We start from the raw sequence: 12912 nt of genomic DNA, 5'->3' as shown, positions 1-12912 counted from the left end.
GCTAAGGCATTGGACAAATATAAAGAGTTGCTGGGTCTGTGTGGAGGAGACTTGACACTTGTAGGCAGAGGCAGTGTCAGACCTTGCTTTTACAGCTGTCAGTCCGGGGTCTCGAACTTGAGCAAGCAGCAGAGTCCCTCGGAGGTGTGTTAAGCAGGTGGCTGGCTGGGCTCCACCCACAGAGTTTCTGATGCAGTAGGTCTGGGGTAGAGCCCGAGAATTTGCATTTCTGACAAGTTTCCCTGTAACCCTGATGCTGTGGTTTGTGGACTCCACTTTGAGAACTGCTGCAGTAATTCTATCTTAATGCATATACGTGTCCCTGCAGTAACTCTTAGAGACACGTAGGAACCACCATTCACCAATCTTAGCACCTCCCAACATTTACCCAGAGCCATATCCCATTTCTATTTGGGGCAATGGGCTGTCCTCTTCAATGTCTGCTCAGGTAATACAGGAGCACTGGGGGAAACTTCATGGGCAGGGGGGCATTTGGATCCCTGTTCATTAAAAAAACTGTTGTCTCTCATGTAGAGCGGACTACAGGGAGGAGTGTGAAGATTATACAAGCAGATTTTACAAAAGATGACATCTACGAGCATATTAAAGAAAAACTTACAGGCTTAGAAATTGGAATTTTAGGTGAGTGAATTGCAAGATGCAAAGCTTGTTGTCATACATCAGTGAAATAACCTGACATTGATTAGTGACACTTGATTATTTCATGGTGATTTATACTCAAACTATGACTGTATTTTAAGCTGTCCCATTAAGTTGAATATCAAAGCACACTTCTTCTAGAGGCATTACTGAATAAAAAAATTTATATATTGGTTTGGAATGTATCAAATATACATATTTCAACCCCCAACTATATTTTCTTTTTTTTTTTTTTTTTTTTTTTTTTTTTTTTTTTTGAGATGGAGTCTCGCTCTGTCGCCCAGGCTGGAGTGCAGTGGTGTTCCCGGCTCACTGCAACCTCTGTCTCCCAGGTTCAAGCGATTCTCCTGCCTCAGTCTCCCAAACAGCTGGGACTACAGATGCCCGCCACCACGCCCAGCTAATTTTTGTATTTTTAGTAGAGACGGGGTTTCACCATATTGGCCAGGCTGGTCTCAAACTCCCGATCCACCCGCCTCGGCCTCCCAAAGTGTTGGGATTACAGGTGTGAGCCACTGCACCCGGCTGGACCAACTATATTTTCTAATATTAAAATGAATTTTCTTTTATGGAACTGACATTGACATTTGGCAGAAAAAGAATCCCAGAAACATTGGCCTAAAGAAATTAGTTTAGCAAACAAACATTGCTGTGATTGATCCATGAAATAGTATAGTTAGTTGAGAATTGACTCTCTTTCTTACTCAGAAAACAAGATAATATTTATTTCTGTAATGATTTATAGACAAGGTACTTTATGGCCACGTGCACAGTGCAGTGTTTATAGTATAAATAGAGGAAAGTCAAATTGGATTTCTAAACCTTCTGCTGAATTTTAAAAATAATTACATTTTTACATATGAAAGTATACAGCATATCATTGCAGAAAAATTGGAAAGAATAGACAGGCTGATAAAATAAATATGAATCTGTTAAAATCCCAATATTCTGAGATAGCATTTTGGTGCATATTTTTCTAATCCTAAACACACATATTTTCAAAACTGGAATTATACTTATGTGCTGTTTTGTCATATATTTAAAAAAAACTTACATCATGCATGTTCTCCCATGTAAGCAGCCCAGCCATAGTTTTTAATGACTACACTGCATTCCAACATATGACAACCCCATGATTCATTGAAGGTGTCTCCTATTACTGGACAAAATTTCCCTCCAGTTTCCTCACTGTTATCAAATCATGCTGCGATGAACAATCTTACATGTCAATCTTTTTGTACATGTTTCTTTGGGAAAATCTCCCACCTGATCTTCTGACACATTTTTGTTTCGCTTCTTTCTGCCAGTCAACAATGTCGGAATGCTTCCAAACCTTCTCCCAAGCCATTTCCTGAACGCACCGGATGAAATCCAGGTAGACTTGTGCTCTTCTGTGTATAGATTCCTCTTACCCAGGTTCTGGGTCCCCTGGCTGGGTAATGAGTCAGGCCTGGGAAGGCATGATGGAAGCGTGCATCTGGCCGAAATCCTGGATTGTATGTATTGAGGCCCCCTTTTCTCTTCACCTTAGCACTCGATCCACAGTCAAGAGTACCACGTTTCACGATATCTCTAGGATATGGACATCTTCCTCCTTCTCTGCACATCAAAACTTACCTGTCCATTGTCCTATCCTTTTGGGGCACCGCACTCCACTTTATAAAGGGTAATTCTGCCTAACACATTCGCAGCTGTGAACATATATATGGGAGAAGACCAGCTCTTTGGCTTTCTCTGTCTTCCCAGGTACTAAGGTTTGTTTAACTTTCAGTGTGAGGGAAGTACATGACACAAACTCTATGGCTGGCAGGATTGTAAGTTCAGTAAACTTGGCTCAGACCCATGACTGCCATTGTTGGTTGGGAGTACATTTTTAATGGATTTAACAGTTCTTTTTTTTTCTTTTTGAGATGGAGTCTCCCTCTGTCGCCCAGGCTGGAGTGCGGTGACATGATCTCGGCTCACTGCAACCTCCGCCTCCCGGGTTCAAGCGATTCTCCTGCCTCAGCCTCCTGAGTAGCTGGGACTACAGGCGCCCGCCACCATGCCAAGCTAATTTTTGTATTTTTAGTAGGGACGGGGTTTCACCATGTTGGTCAGGCTGGTCTCGAACGCCTGACCTCAGGTAATCCGCCTGGCTCGGCCTCCCAAAGTGCTGGGATGACAGGTGTGAACCACCGCACCCGGCCGCATTTAACAGTTTTTGAAGGCACAATTTGTTGACCCTTCCTTAGGCCCCAACCTTTGGAGCCATAGGGCTACACCAATCTGAACAGGCTCTCATGCTTCCATTCCCCACTTCTGCAGGTATCCCATTGTCCTGTGTAAGCCCTGAGTCTGCTGCACTGGGTGATAATGCCAGACTGCTTGGGCGCTGCTGCACATCCTCACCAAACTCCTGAACTCCTCTCTGGACCACACGTCTCCTGCGTGGGCTCTGTCTCTCACACTCTGTTTCTGGCACAAATCTATGTCTCTCCATGAAGCAAGTTCCAGGGTTGCTCCTCTGCCTGTGTGTGTCTGTGTTTGTGCTAGTGTCCGTGTCCATCCTCTTGTCCTTTCTCTTTATCTTGGGTGGTTCTCGTGGTTTCTTTACCTGCCTTCCATAGCCCAGAACCTCTATCTTACATTATACAACCATTTGCCTTTCTGTTCTACTAGACTCACATAGGCTAACCCCTCTTCCTCCAGCTGGGAATGGAGTAGCTCCCTTTGAAAAACCGTATTTATATTCCTCCAGGAATATAGTTCTAAGTTTTCCAGGAAACTCTTAATTGACGTCTAGTCAAGATGATGTAGGTACAGAATGACAGAATGGGAGTCAGATGTTTCTTGATGCTAGTGCATGCTTGCTGGAAGTCAGTTATGAGCCTAATTTGCAGAGTGAGTGATGAAACCGTTCAGACACGCACTTTTGACCACTTCATCATTCTTTAGCACCAACTACTTTCCAGGAGAATTTCTCTAATCATCCAGCTGATGTGTGGTTGTGATTATTTATTACAGAGCCTCATCCATTGTAACATCACCTCCGTAGTCAAGGTATGTGATCAATATATGTGCGAAATGCATTAACATGTAGTAACTGTTGAAATTTGGCAACTCAGGAGAATTGTGCCCATCCACTGTAGAAGCAGGATTCCTTGAAATCGAACCACACTTAGTTGAGAGGCCATGTCGTGGTCTTGTAATTGTCTTGTTCTGTTTTTCATCTAGAAAATACAGTAATGGATTCAACTCTCCCTTGTATCTGAATTCTATTTCTGCTTTCAGTTTTGTCACATGTCAGAACATACTAAGCTCGATGATGCTGAAAGGTATTCAGGATTCCAAGGCAACTCTAAAAAAATTAGTATCTTCCTCTAATTTTAGGCTTTGTAGATAGAGGAAAGCTCACTCTGGAAAACTGATGGAGGGCGTGCGTGGCTTGGATTTTCTGGACTTTTGTTGTTCAATAAATATTTGTTGAATCAAAGCTCAAATTCATCTGTGTTCTGGTCCCAGCACAGCTACTAATTAGTTGGACAGCATTGGACAAGTTAGGTAGCCTCCTTGAACTTGACGTTCTGCATCCGCTATTAAAAGGCTGTGGATCGGCTGGGCGCGGTGGCTCATGCCTGTAATCCCAGCACTTTGGGAGGCCGAGGTGGATCACCTGAGGTCAGGAGTTGGAGATCGTTCTGTCCAACATGGTGAAACCCTGTCTCTACTAAAAAATACAAAAATTAGCCGGGCATGGTGGCAGGCACCTGTAATCCCAGCTACTTGGGAGGCTGAGGCAGGAGAATCGCCTGAACTGGGGAGGCAGAGGTTGCAGTGAGCCGAGATTGTGCCACTGCAGTCCAGCCTGGGCGACAGAGCAAGACTCTGTCTCCAAAAAAAAAAAAAAAAAAATGGCTGTGGATCAGGAGATGTCTTAGGCACCATTCAGCATTCAAGCTCTTTGATGAGGGTCAGCTGCACAAAGATGTATAGCATGAGTCCCTCAAAGCTATCCTATGTAGACAATTTAGAGAAAGGTACTGTTTAAGAATGGACACAGCTTGTGGCTGTGTGACTTGGTGAGTAGATGAGGATTTTGTGTGAATGACGTGTTCCCCCTTCCTCTGGGGACACAGTCCTCTTCCTCTACTAGGGCACGTGGCTTGTGAGTGAGCTCTGAGCTTCCCACTTGCACTAACCCCACACCTTGCTCAGTACACAACATTCACAGCTGTATATGGCAGCCTTGGTGACCACTCTGGAAGGTCAGTGGGACTGCAGTGATGAGTAAAGTCTGATTCCTGATTTCAAGGAGCTGGGACCCTGGTTGGAGAGTAGCAGAAGGCTCAGTCTCAACCATCTGAACAACGTGGACTGGCAGTAGGAGAGGACAGATTTCCCAAAGAAAGCCAGGTTGCTGTTAAGATAAGGAGGGGGAATGGAGGCAGAGCAGACAAAAAAAATTTTTTTTTTCAGGTGAGTAAGTTGGGCTGACAATAACTATTTTGTTGTTTTTCTGTAAGCATGCTGGTATTTTATGGTTTCCTGCTCAGTTGCTATTGGATACACACATCTTTTTGTGCTTAGCAATCGATGGGTTTTTGGAGCCCCCAGCTGATGTAATTATGAGTTTTATATGTCTAACTGTCATCTGCAGCCTTACCACTAAAGTCTTTCACGTTATTTTACAACTGACCTTTTAGTCTTGGACTGTTTGATCATAGGCATTTCCCAAATGCACTTGACAACCCTCTGACTCCTTTAGCAGAGAAATGCTTTGATTTGTTTAAAAAAGTTATATATTGACAGACACTAAGTTCCCAAAGTAACAAAGAAAACGAAGTTTAGCTTCTAAGTATACCATGCCCCAGTGAACCATGCTGGTTAGAAGCATGACTAGTGAAGCTGCACTATTTTAAAGGAGCCATCTGGAGATAGTCGAGTTCTCTTTCGGGGCAGGGATGGGAGAATATGCGTTTGAAGGCAAAGGGAAGGTGGAATAAGAAACTGAATGTTGGAAGCCTTGAGGCGGGGACCAACAAGATTCAGTGTTGTCTCTCTAATTGGGATTATTCAGCCAACAGGGCTAGTGAGTTCATTCGGGAGGCTTTGAGGCCATGTGGGTGCTGGCTGACAAGGCTCATATAATATCCCTATGAAGTCATTCACGGAAAGCAGGCTGACACTATCTCGCCCCTCATCCTCCCTCTTCTTCCCCAAAATCCAGTGTTGCAGAGGCAGCCCAGTGGTTCTAGAGAGCCCCACCCCCTCCACTGCCCTGGCCCCCTGGCCTCCCAGCAGCGAAGACATTCCCTGGAGGCTGTGAGACAGGCTGGGGCCCGGCCTGGGAGCGGGCACCTGTGAGGAGCTGCTGCAGGGCCCCTGGACAGCATGGAGAAATAGGCAGCCTGTGTCTTCCGGTCCCCAGGTGCCTTGATGTCTCCACCCCTCTCCTTTCACTTGGGTCCCTTGTCTCAAACCTGCTGCAGTCAGGATCTGCTCCAGGCCTGCCAGGCCTGATTCCGGTCAATTCTACCTCAGAGAACATTTCAGTCCATAGGGTTGCCTCTTCCTTCATTTGTAAAATGTGTACCTTGTAATTTTGAAACAAAAAGTTCTTTTAGGCTCCCAAAATGGCAGGGAAGACCTTTTCAGGGTTCTGTAGGCTGGGAGGGGGAAGGGGCCTCTCAAGGCTCTTGTAATTCCAATACACAGGAGTGGCCATGCACTGTGTCCACAGAGATATTTCACAGCCCAGCCGCAGGCTGCGTAAGCGGCTGCTGTTGAATCAAAGAGGTGTCCTTCTCTCTACAGAGTCTTGTTAGGTTTCCCCATAGTTTCCCAATTCCAACTCATGGCCAATCCACTTTTGCCTGTCCCGCAGAATGAAGAGTATCATGGGAACCTCAGTGTTGCTCCCATAGCCATAAGCCAATTCCCCCAATTTTTCACTGCCCTCATTTTCCAGGAAGACATTAGCTTTAGGGGGAAGAAACCAGAGGCCCCAGAGCAGCCTGTCATCTGTCTAGGTTGGCTCCTGTGGGTTCCAGCCAGACTCTAATGTGGCCAGAGTGACCTCCAATGAGTGCCAGCAATTTTCAAGGCCGTCTGAGAAGATGAGGCTCTTTCCTAGCTTCCTCCTGCGCTCCCTTCCCTGTTTCCATCCCACCCCCTTGCACTGCTACTTAGTTCCTTGTCGGGCTCACCTTTGGCCTTCTCTTGTAGATGACACAGCTAATTCTGAAACATATGGAATCAAGGTAAGGCCCTCTTCAAAAAAGTGTGGAGCAACATGGCCTCCCTGCCCTGGTGGTCAGCTAACTCGGGGACTGGGGACACAGAGTCCATCTGGCTGTGCTTTAACAAACGATAACAGCTATGATGAAAGCACACGGTGATTATGGGGAAAAAAACATAACGTTCTGGGCCAGGCCAGCTCTGCAAATAGACAAGCTCACGTGAAGATCAAATGTAACACATACCGGAGGGAGGAAGAGAAAGGCGGTTTCAGCACACACTGGATTAAAGAAAAATTAGCTAATGTTGAGTGTAAAAGAAAACTTCAGAAGTTGGCCCGAGATCAAGACCATCTCTTTGTTAGGAATTTCAGCTTTTGTCAGAGACAATACTCCGATTTAGTGTGAAAATCGCTGCTCTGTCAGCTCCTCCACTTATTCCATATTTATGTCACCGTATTCCAATGCCCATTTGGGAGTTGGTTTTTCTCAGGTGTGTTCATTAAAAGCAAATGCTTGATAGCTTATCTTCCCTAGAGGAAGAAGGGGCTTGGCCTTGGATTCTAATTTGCAGTTTCTTGTCCCCTGCCCCTCCATTGAATCCGTCTAATTGGGAAGGATTAAGAATATTGAATTTCAAAAAGACAAGTAAGGCTCCTGGAGACTTGCATAGGGTATCTGTGTGAGCAGGTCCTGGACTGTGAAATTCTACCCAAGACAATATTCCACCATGTGACATCTGTCCTGCTGTGGGTCCTGAGTCCAAAGGGACCAGCAGCTCATGTAGTCACATTTAGGGGAGAAGGATTCTCTCCCCTTAAATCCTGAGCTGAGCTGGTTATCAGTATTTTGGTGAAGAGACCTCAGTTATAGCACAGCCTGTTTCCAGGAGCAAGCCCCTCATATTATGTGATACTAAGCCCCAAGGTGTGGGGTTAGGGCAGGTGCGAAGTCATGTGATGTCACATGACTGCCAGGTGGCATCACTGTGGGGCGGAAGTTCAGACATCGCTGTGTGGCGCCCTCCAGGGGAAGGTAGGGGAAGTTCAGACATCGCTGTGTGGCGCCCTCCAGGGGAAGGTAGGGGAAGTTCACTTACCATTCCTAGAAGCAGAGCCCCTAGCACTTGCGGAAGCCTAGAAAGGGCCGAGTCCGCCAGTGTTCACACGGGCCCCTTTGTTTTCTTTGTACTCAAGGTCAGGTAGGGCAACAAAACCATGGGAACTTTGCTTCTTTGCCTTTCAGGCGGAAAGGTCTCATCCTGAACATTTCTTCCGGGATAGCCCTGTTTCCTTGGCCTCTCTACTCCATGTACTCAGCTTCCAAGGTGAGTGATGTCATGACTTCCAAGTCTCTTCCTTCTTCCTCTTATTTCTCCCAGTTGGCAATTTCCTTTGATCATCTGGCAAGGTGATGGAAAGGTTTGCCTGGAGGCGCTCTCTTATGTGCAGGGCTGACTAGTCACTGGGAAGTCCAAGAGGAAATTAGAATAAAGCAGCTGCTCTGGGCACATGAAGCCCTCCGGTGCACAACTTGGCCAGCCTCTGGGGATGCCAGCCCCACTCACTTCCTCTGGGAGCCCTTGCCGTCTTCCTGCTGACAAATGACACTGTAGCTTCCTTCCAGACTGGGAGATCTAGCCTGGTGTCCCCATGCCCTAGTCATAAAAACAGCCTGAGGAGGAGGGGGTGCTGTACAAGGGAGGTTAATCTATGCAGTGGCCCTAGGGATGGATTTATCCCAAAACAGACTTCACTGCTGAGTGGGAAGTCCTCTTCCCAGACCGGGCGATGAAGTGCTAACTCCCATCAAGGCAAGCTGGTTCATTTTTTCCCTTACCCTCTTTCTGCCCCACTCTCCAGCTTTATTAAGGCGTATTTGACAAATAAAAATTGTGTCTATTTATAGTATGCAAGATGATATTTTGATATATGTATATGTTGTGAAATGATCAAGTCAAGCAAATTAACATATCCGTGACCTCACATACTTACCGGTTTTTTTTGTGGTGAGGACCCCTGAGATCTACTTGCTTAGCAATTTTCAGGTATGTGGTCTATGATTGTTAGCTTTTGTCACCATGCTGTATAGTAGATCTCCAGAACATATTCACCCTGTGCAGCTGAAACTCTGTACCCTCCGTACCCAGAGCTCCCCACTCTATTTTAAGGTCCAGCAGGTAGTGTCTCTGCAGTGCCCCTTGAAGTCAGAGGAAGTTGGCTCTGACGAGGGAGCTCACTCTGGGGCCTCAGGTGTCTCTCCTTCTTGCTCCAGGCGTTTGTGTGCACATTTTCCAAGGCCCTGCAAGAGGAATATAAAGCAAAAGAAGTCATCATCCAGGTGAGGTGGGCAGCTGTGGAGTCCTTGTCATCATCCAGGTGAGGTGGGCGGCTGTGAGTCCTTGAGAAGGGTTACTCTGGACCTCCCGCGGCTGGGGCCACTGCCTCCTGCGGGTCTGGCTGCGCACGTGTGGTCAGCAGGAAGATGAGCTGGGGATGCCACGTGGGCTTTTGGGGCGCCTCAGTCCCACCTGCTGCTGTGGCTTCTGTTGCCCTTCCCCGCGCCCTGGGTGCCGGAGGAGGAAATAGGGGAGGGGAGTGGCTGCTCAGAAATGCTGTGGACCTTCTTGCTACCTGATGCTTCATCAGAGCAGACATTAGGGTTGGTTGTGGCTTTTCCTCTCTGACCCCGGTACAGGACACAAGCTTACGTGGGAGGAATTCTGGAGAAGAAGCAAACAAAACAAAACTGGGCACTTGATCTGAGTTTGAACGAGGGGAGGGGCTAGTCACCAGGGGAGGGGTCCTTCTGTGATGGGCCACAGAGGTCCCCACACTCTGGTTCTCGAGCAGGTGAGGAGGAGGCACTCTGCTTCCCTTCCACCTATGTCGTGGAGATGACCTGTCCTCACCTAGGCAGAGCTGCGCTGTCACTGCCTGCTGCAGGCTGAGCAATGTGATTCCTAAAGTGTCGGTGATTTATTTGTGCTTGGTTCAGCAACAGAGTTAGAGTTAGGTAGTTTCTGGAACGCAGAATAAACAGAGTTTTTGTTTTGTTATTGTTGTGTGGGAAGAAGTTTTACGATATACTATTACAAATGGAGAAAGGCACACTCAAAATTATATCTTTGAAATTATTGCTGCACACACTGATTTTCAATTAAAATATCCAGTGAGAGTATTTTAGGCGGCTGTTCCTATAAACTAACCAGCTACAGGGTAAAGCATATTAAGTAGGCAGATATGACTTAATGGTAGGAATTTGGCCAATAATATCATTTCTGAGCCATAGTGAGTGGTTGTTGCAGCCTTGCCACCGGGTCACAGTCCCTTTCTCTGCCATGCGGAAGCCGTCTGACCCATCAGCGGGTCCTGCTTCCATGCTGGGCTCTCCGTGCTCCCACTCCCAGCTGAAGCTGGGGTTTCCCTTTTGTAATGCTGCAACTCTGTCTGGGCTAAGTTTGCTGCAGTAAAAAATAACCCCTAAAATCTCAGTGGCTTAAAACAACAAAGTCCTATTTTGCATTCACGTGACCCATCCACTGTGGGTTCACAGAAGACATTGGCTCACTGTGCTGACACAGGGCCCCAGGCTGATGAAGCAGCCCACATGCTAGAGGAAAAGGAGTGGGAAGTTCTAGTGGGTCCTGCTTTGACAATGAAATGCTCTGGCCCAGAGATGACACATGTCACCTCTGTTCATAAATCACTGGCCAACTCTGGTTGCATGGTCCTACACAGCCACGGGGGGTCAGGAAGTGCAATTCTATTATGCGTGTGTCTGGAAGAAGAAGGAACCAAGAATCCTTGGTGATTTCTAAACATGAATGATCATCGCAGCCACCTGCTTCCTAGCCATGTGACCCTCAGCAGCATCTTTTCTTGATCCTTGGGGCACAGCTGTCGAGGTAGTGGGTACCATGGAGCAGCAGGGTCAAGAGGAGATGTGGGTGGGGAAATGGTGTCCCTTGTCCCTTCCCTGATGCAGAGAACTTGGAGGTGCTCTTCTAGCAAGGAGGAGAAAGTGAAAAGACTGTGATCTTTCAAAAACCAATTGGCCTCTCCGAACACACACTCAGTGAATACTCGCTGAATGAATAAATACTTGCTGAATGAATAAATACTCGCTGAATGAATGAAAAAGCATGTACTGTGGAGTCGGGTTTGAATTTCATCACAGCTCTACCACTTATCATCTGAGTGATCCTGGTCAGCTTGTTTAAACTCTGTGAGCCTCAGTTTTCCCATCCATAAAAAGGGGCTTATAATGCCTGCTTATATCTCTGGGTTATAATAAATATCTAATGAAGAAATAAGTACATATGTTTAAACAATATTTATTGAGCCCCTATTTTGTACATACAGGTGTTTTGTCAACCCAAAATCACTTAAGAATGAAAATACTTATCATTACTTCCCTACCTGGAAACTGTGGTGGAGAAAGCACACTCCTTATATTTCTCAAAGAGTAACACTTTGAGATCCTTGGAAGAAAAGTGTTATACAAATTAATCATGCTTTAATTTCCATAGGAACCTGCTCATTTGGATTAACTGACTCATAATCGGGTTCAATTATGAAATAATGTAATTCCAAATGTGATGTGAAGAAAAATAAAACCTAGAAAACGTTTGTGGATTTTTTTTACTTTTTCTTTTCTTGTCTTTTCTTTTCTTTCTTTCTCCCTCTCTCTCTTTCTCTCTCTCTCTCTCTTTCTTTTTTTTTTTTTTTTTTTTTTTCAGGGTTTCACTCTGATGTAGCCCAGGCTGGAGTGTAGTGGCACGATCTTGGCTCACTGTAACTTCTGCCTTCCGGGTTCAGTGGATCCTCCTGCCTCAGCCTCCTAAGTAGCTAGGACTACAGGCACATGCCACCATGCCTGGCTAATTTTTCTATTTTTAATGGAGATGAAGTTTTGCCATGTTGCTCAGGCTGGTCTCGCACTCCTGGGCTCAAGCAATCGTCCTGCCTTGGCCTCCCAACATGCTGGGATTACAGGCATGAGTCACCATGCCAGCCTTTTTTCTTTCTAAAGATGCCAAACCCTTTGTTCTGGGACTAAGGTAATAAAACCCCATTATGAATCCCCATGCCAGGCCACAATGTGGTTAGCCCACAGGTGGAAACATGGTGTTGGGTTTTTAGGGCACGATGTGTGATTGTTTTTCTTACCACAACAGGAAAAGTTTATGAGGTATGTGCTACTCTTGGTTCCTAACTGAAGTGTGAAAGTGGGAATCCAGAGTGCTTTCAGTTGCTCCAACTTTGGTTATATGTATTAGAAACAAACTTCTGAGATAGAGTTGCCAGATTAAATACAGGACCTCCAGTTAAATTTGAATTTCAGATGCCTATGAATAGTTTTCAGTATGAGTATGTCCCATGCAATACTTGGGACACGATTGTGCTGAAGTGGTTTTCATTGTTTGTCTGAACTTCAAATTTAACTGGACATCCTGTATTTTTATTTGCTGTCTTGCAACTCGGTTCTGAGAGAGAGACCCGAGTTCTTCCCATTCACACTGTGTGTTGGGCAGGGCATTTGGGCCACCTGATGTTGGCTGGCTAGGTTCTCATCTTGAGAAAACAAATTTCTGATTCCCAGCTCTGTGCCAGTACTGTGTGCCTTTTTCCACTGAAGATCTTAAAACTTGGCCTAGGAAGAGAAGAGTCGGGAAATGGTGGGATGGGGACTCGAGTGTTAATTTCTCAGAGTCTTCTTCCTGGGATGGATTGCTTCTGTGCCATGGTCTTTGTTTCCCGTTGTAGGTGCTGACCCCATATGCTGTCTCGACTGCAATGACAAAGTATCTAAATACCAATGTGATAACCAAGACTGCTGATGAATTTGTCAAAGAGTCACTGAATTACGTCACAATTGGAGGTGAAATCTGTGGCTGCCTTGCCCATGAAATCTTGGTAATTGATAACTTCTCCTTTTCTTGAAGCCAGGGAGGGAGTACATGCAGGTGGCCCTGGCAGGGCTGGGCTAGCTCTTCCTTGCTGCTGGTGCACTCACTGATGTGTTAATATAG

At 46.0% G+C, this 12912-nt stretch overlaps 1 protein-coding gene and 1 long non-coding RNA gene across 3 annotated transcripts in view; one reads left to right on the top strand and one right to left on the bottom strand.

Annotated features, from left to right (window-relative positions):
* The window catches only part of HSD17B3 (hydroxysteroid 17-beta dehydrogenase 3), a 54497-nt gene that overhangs the window by 36280 nt on the left and 5305 nt on the right, over window positions 1–12912 (top strand). For both annotated transcript variants that reach the window (XM_032162661.2, XM_058445577.1), the window contains exons 4-10: window positions 535–642; window positions 1968–2035; window positions 3667–3702; window positions 6868–6902; window positions 8124–8205; window positions 9153–9218; window positions 12647–12796. In XM_032162661.2, the coding sequence (XP_032018552.1) occupies window positions 535–642; window positions 1968–2035; window positions 3667–3702; window positions 6868–6902; window positions 8124–8205; window positions 9153–9218; window positions 12647–12796 (545 nt within the window). The remainder of the gene's footprint in view (window positions 1–534; window positions 643–1967; window positions 2036–3666; window positions 3703–6867; window positions 6903–8123; window positions 8206–9152; window positions 9219–12646; window positions 12797–12912) is intronic.
* On the bottom strand, window positions 3192–6995 carry LOC116474222 (uncharacterized). Its single transcript, XR_004249637.1, has 3 exons — window positions 6849–6995; window positions 6123–6235; window positions 3192–3872 (listed from the first exon to the last, which is right to left on the bottom strand). It is a non-coding gene; the product is annotated as an uncharacterized LOC116474222 (long non-coding RNA).

The sequence above is a fragment of the Hylobates moloch genome, unplaced genomic scaffold, assembly GCF_009828535.3.
Source record: "Hylobates moloch isolate HMO894 unplaced genomic scaffold, HMol_V3 SCAFFOLD_10, whole genome shotgun sequence".
Lineage (NCBI taxonomy): Eukaryota > Metazoa > Chordata > Mammalia > Primates > Hylobatidae > Hylobates > Hylobates moloch.
Note: the sequence above shows the minus strand (reverse complement) of the source record. Positions and strands in the feature narration are given on the sequence as shown.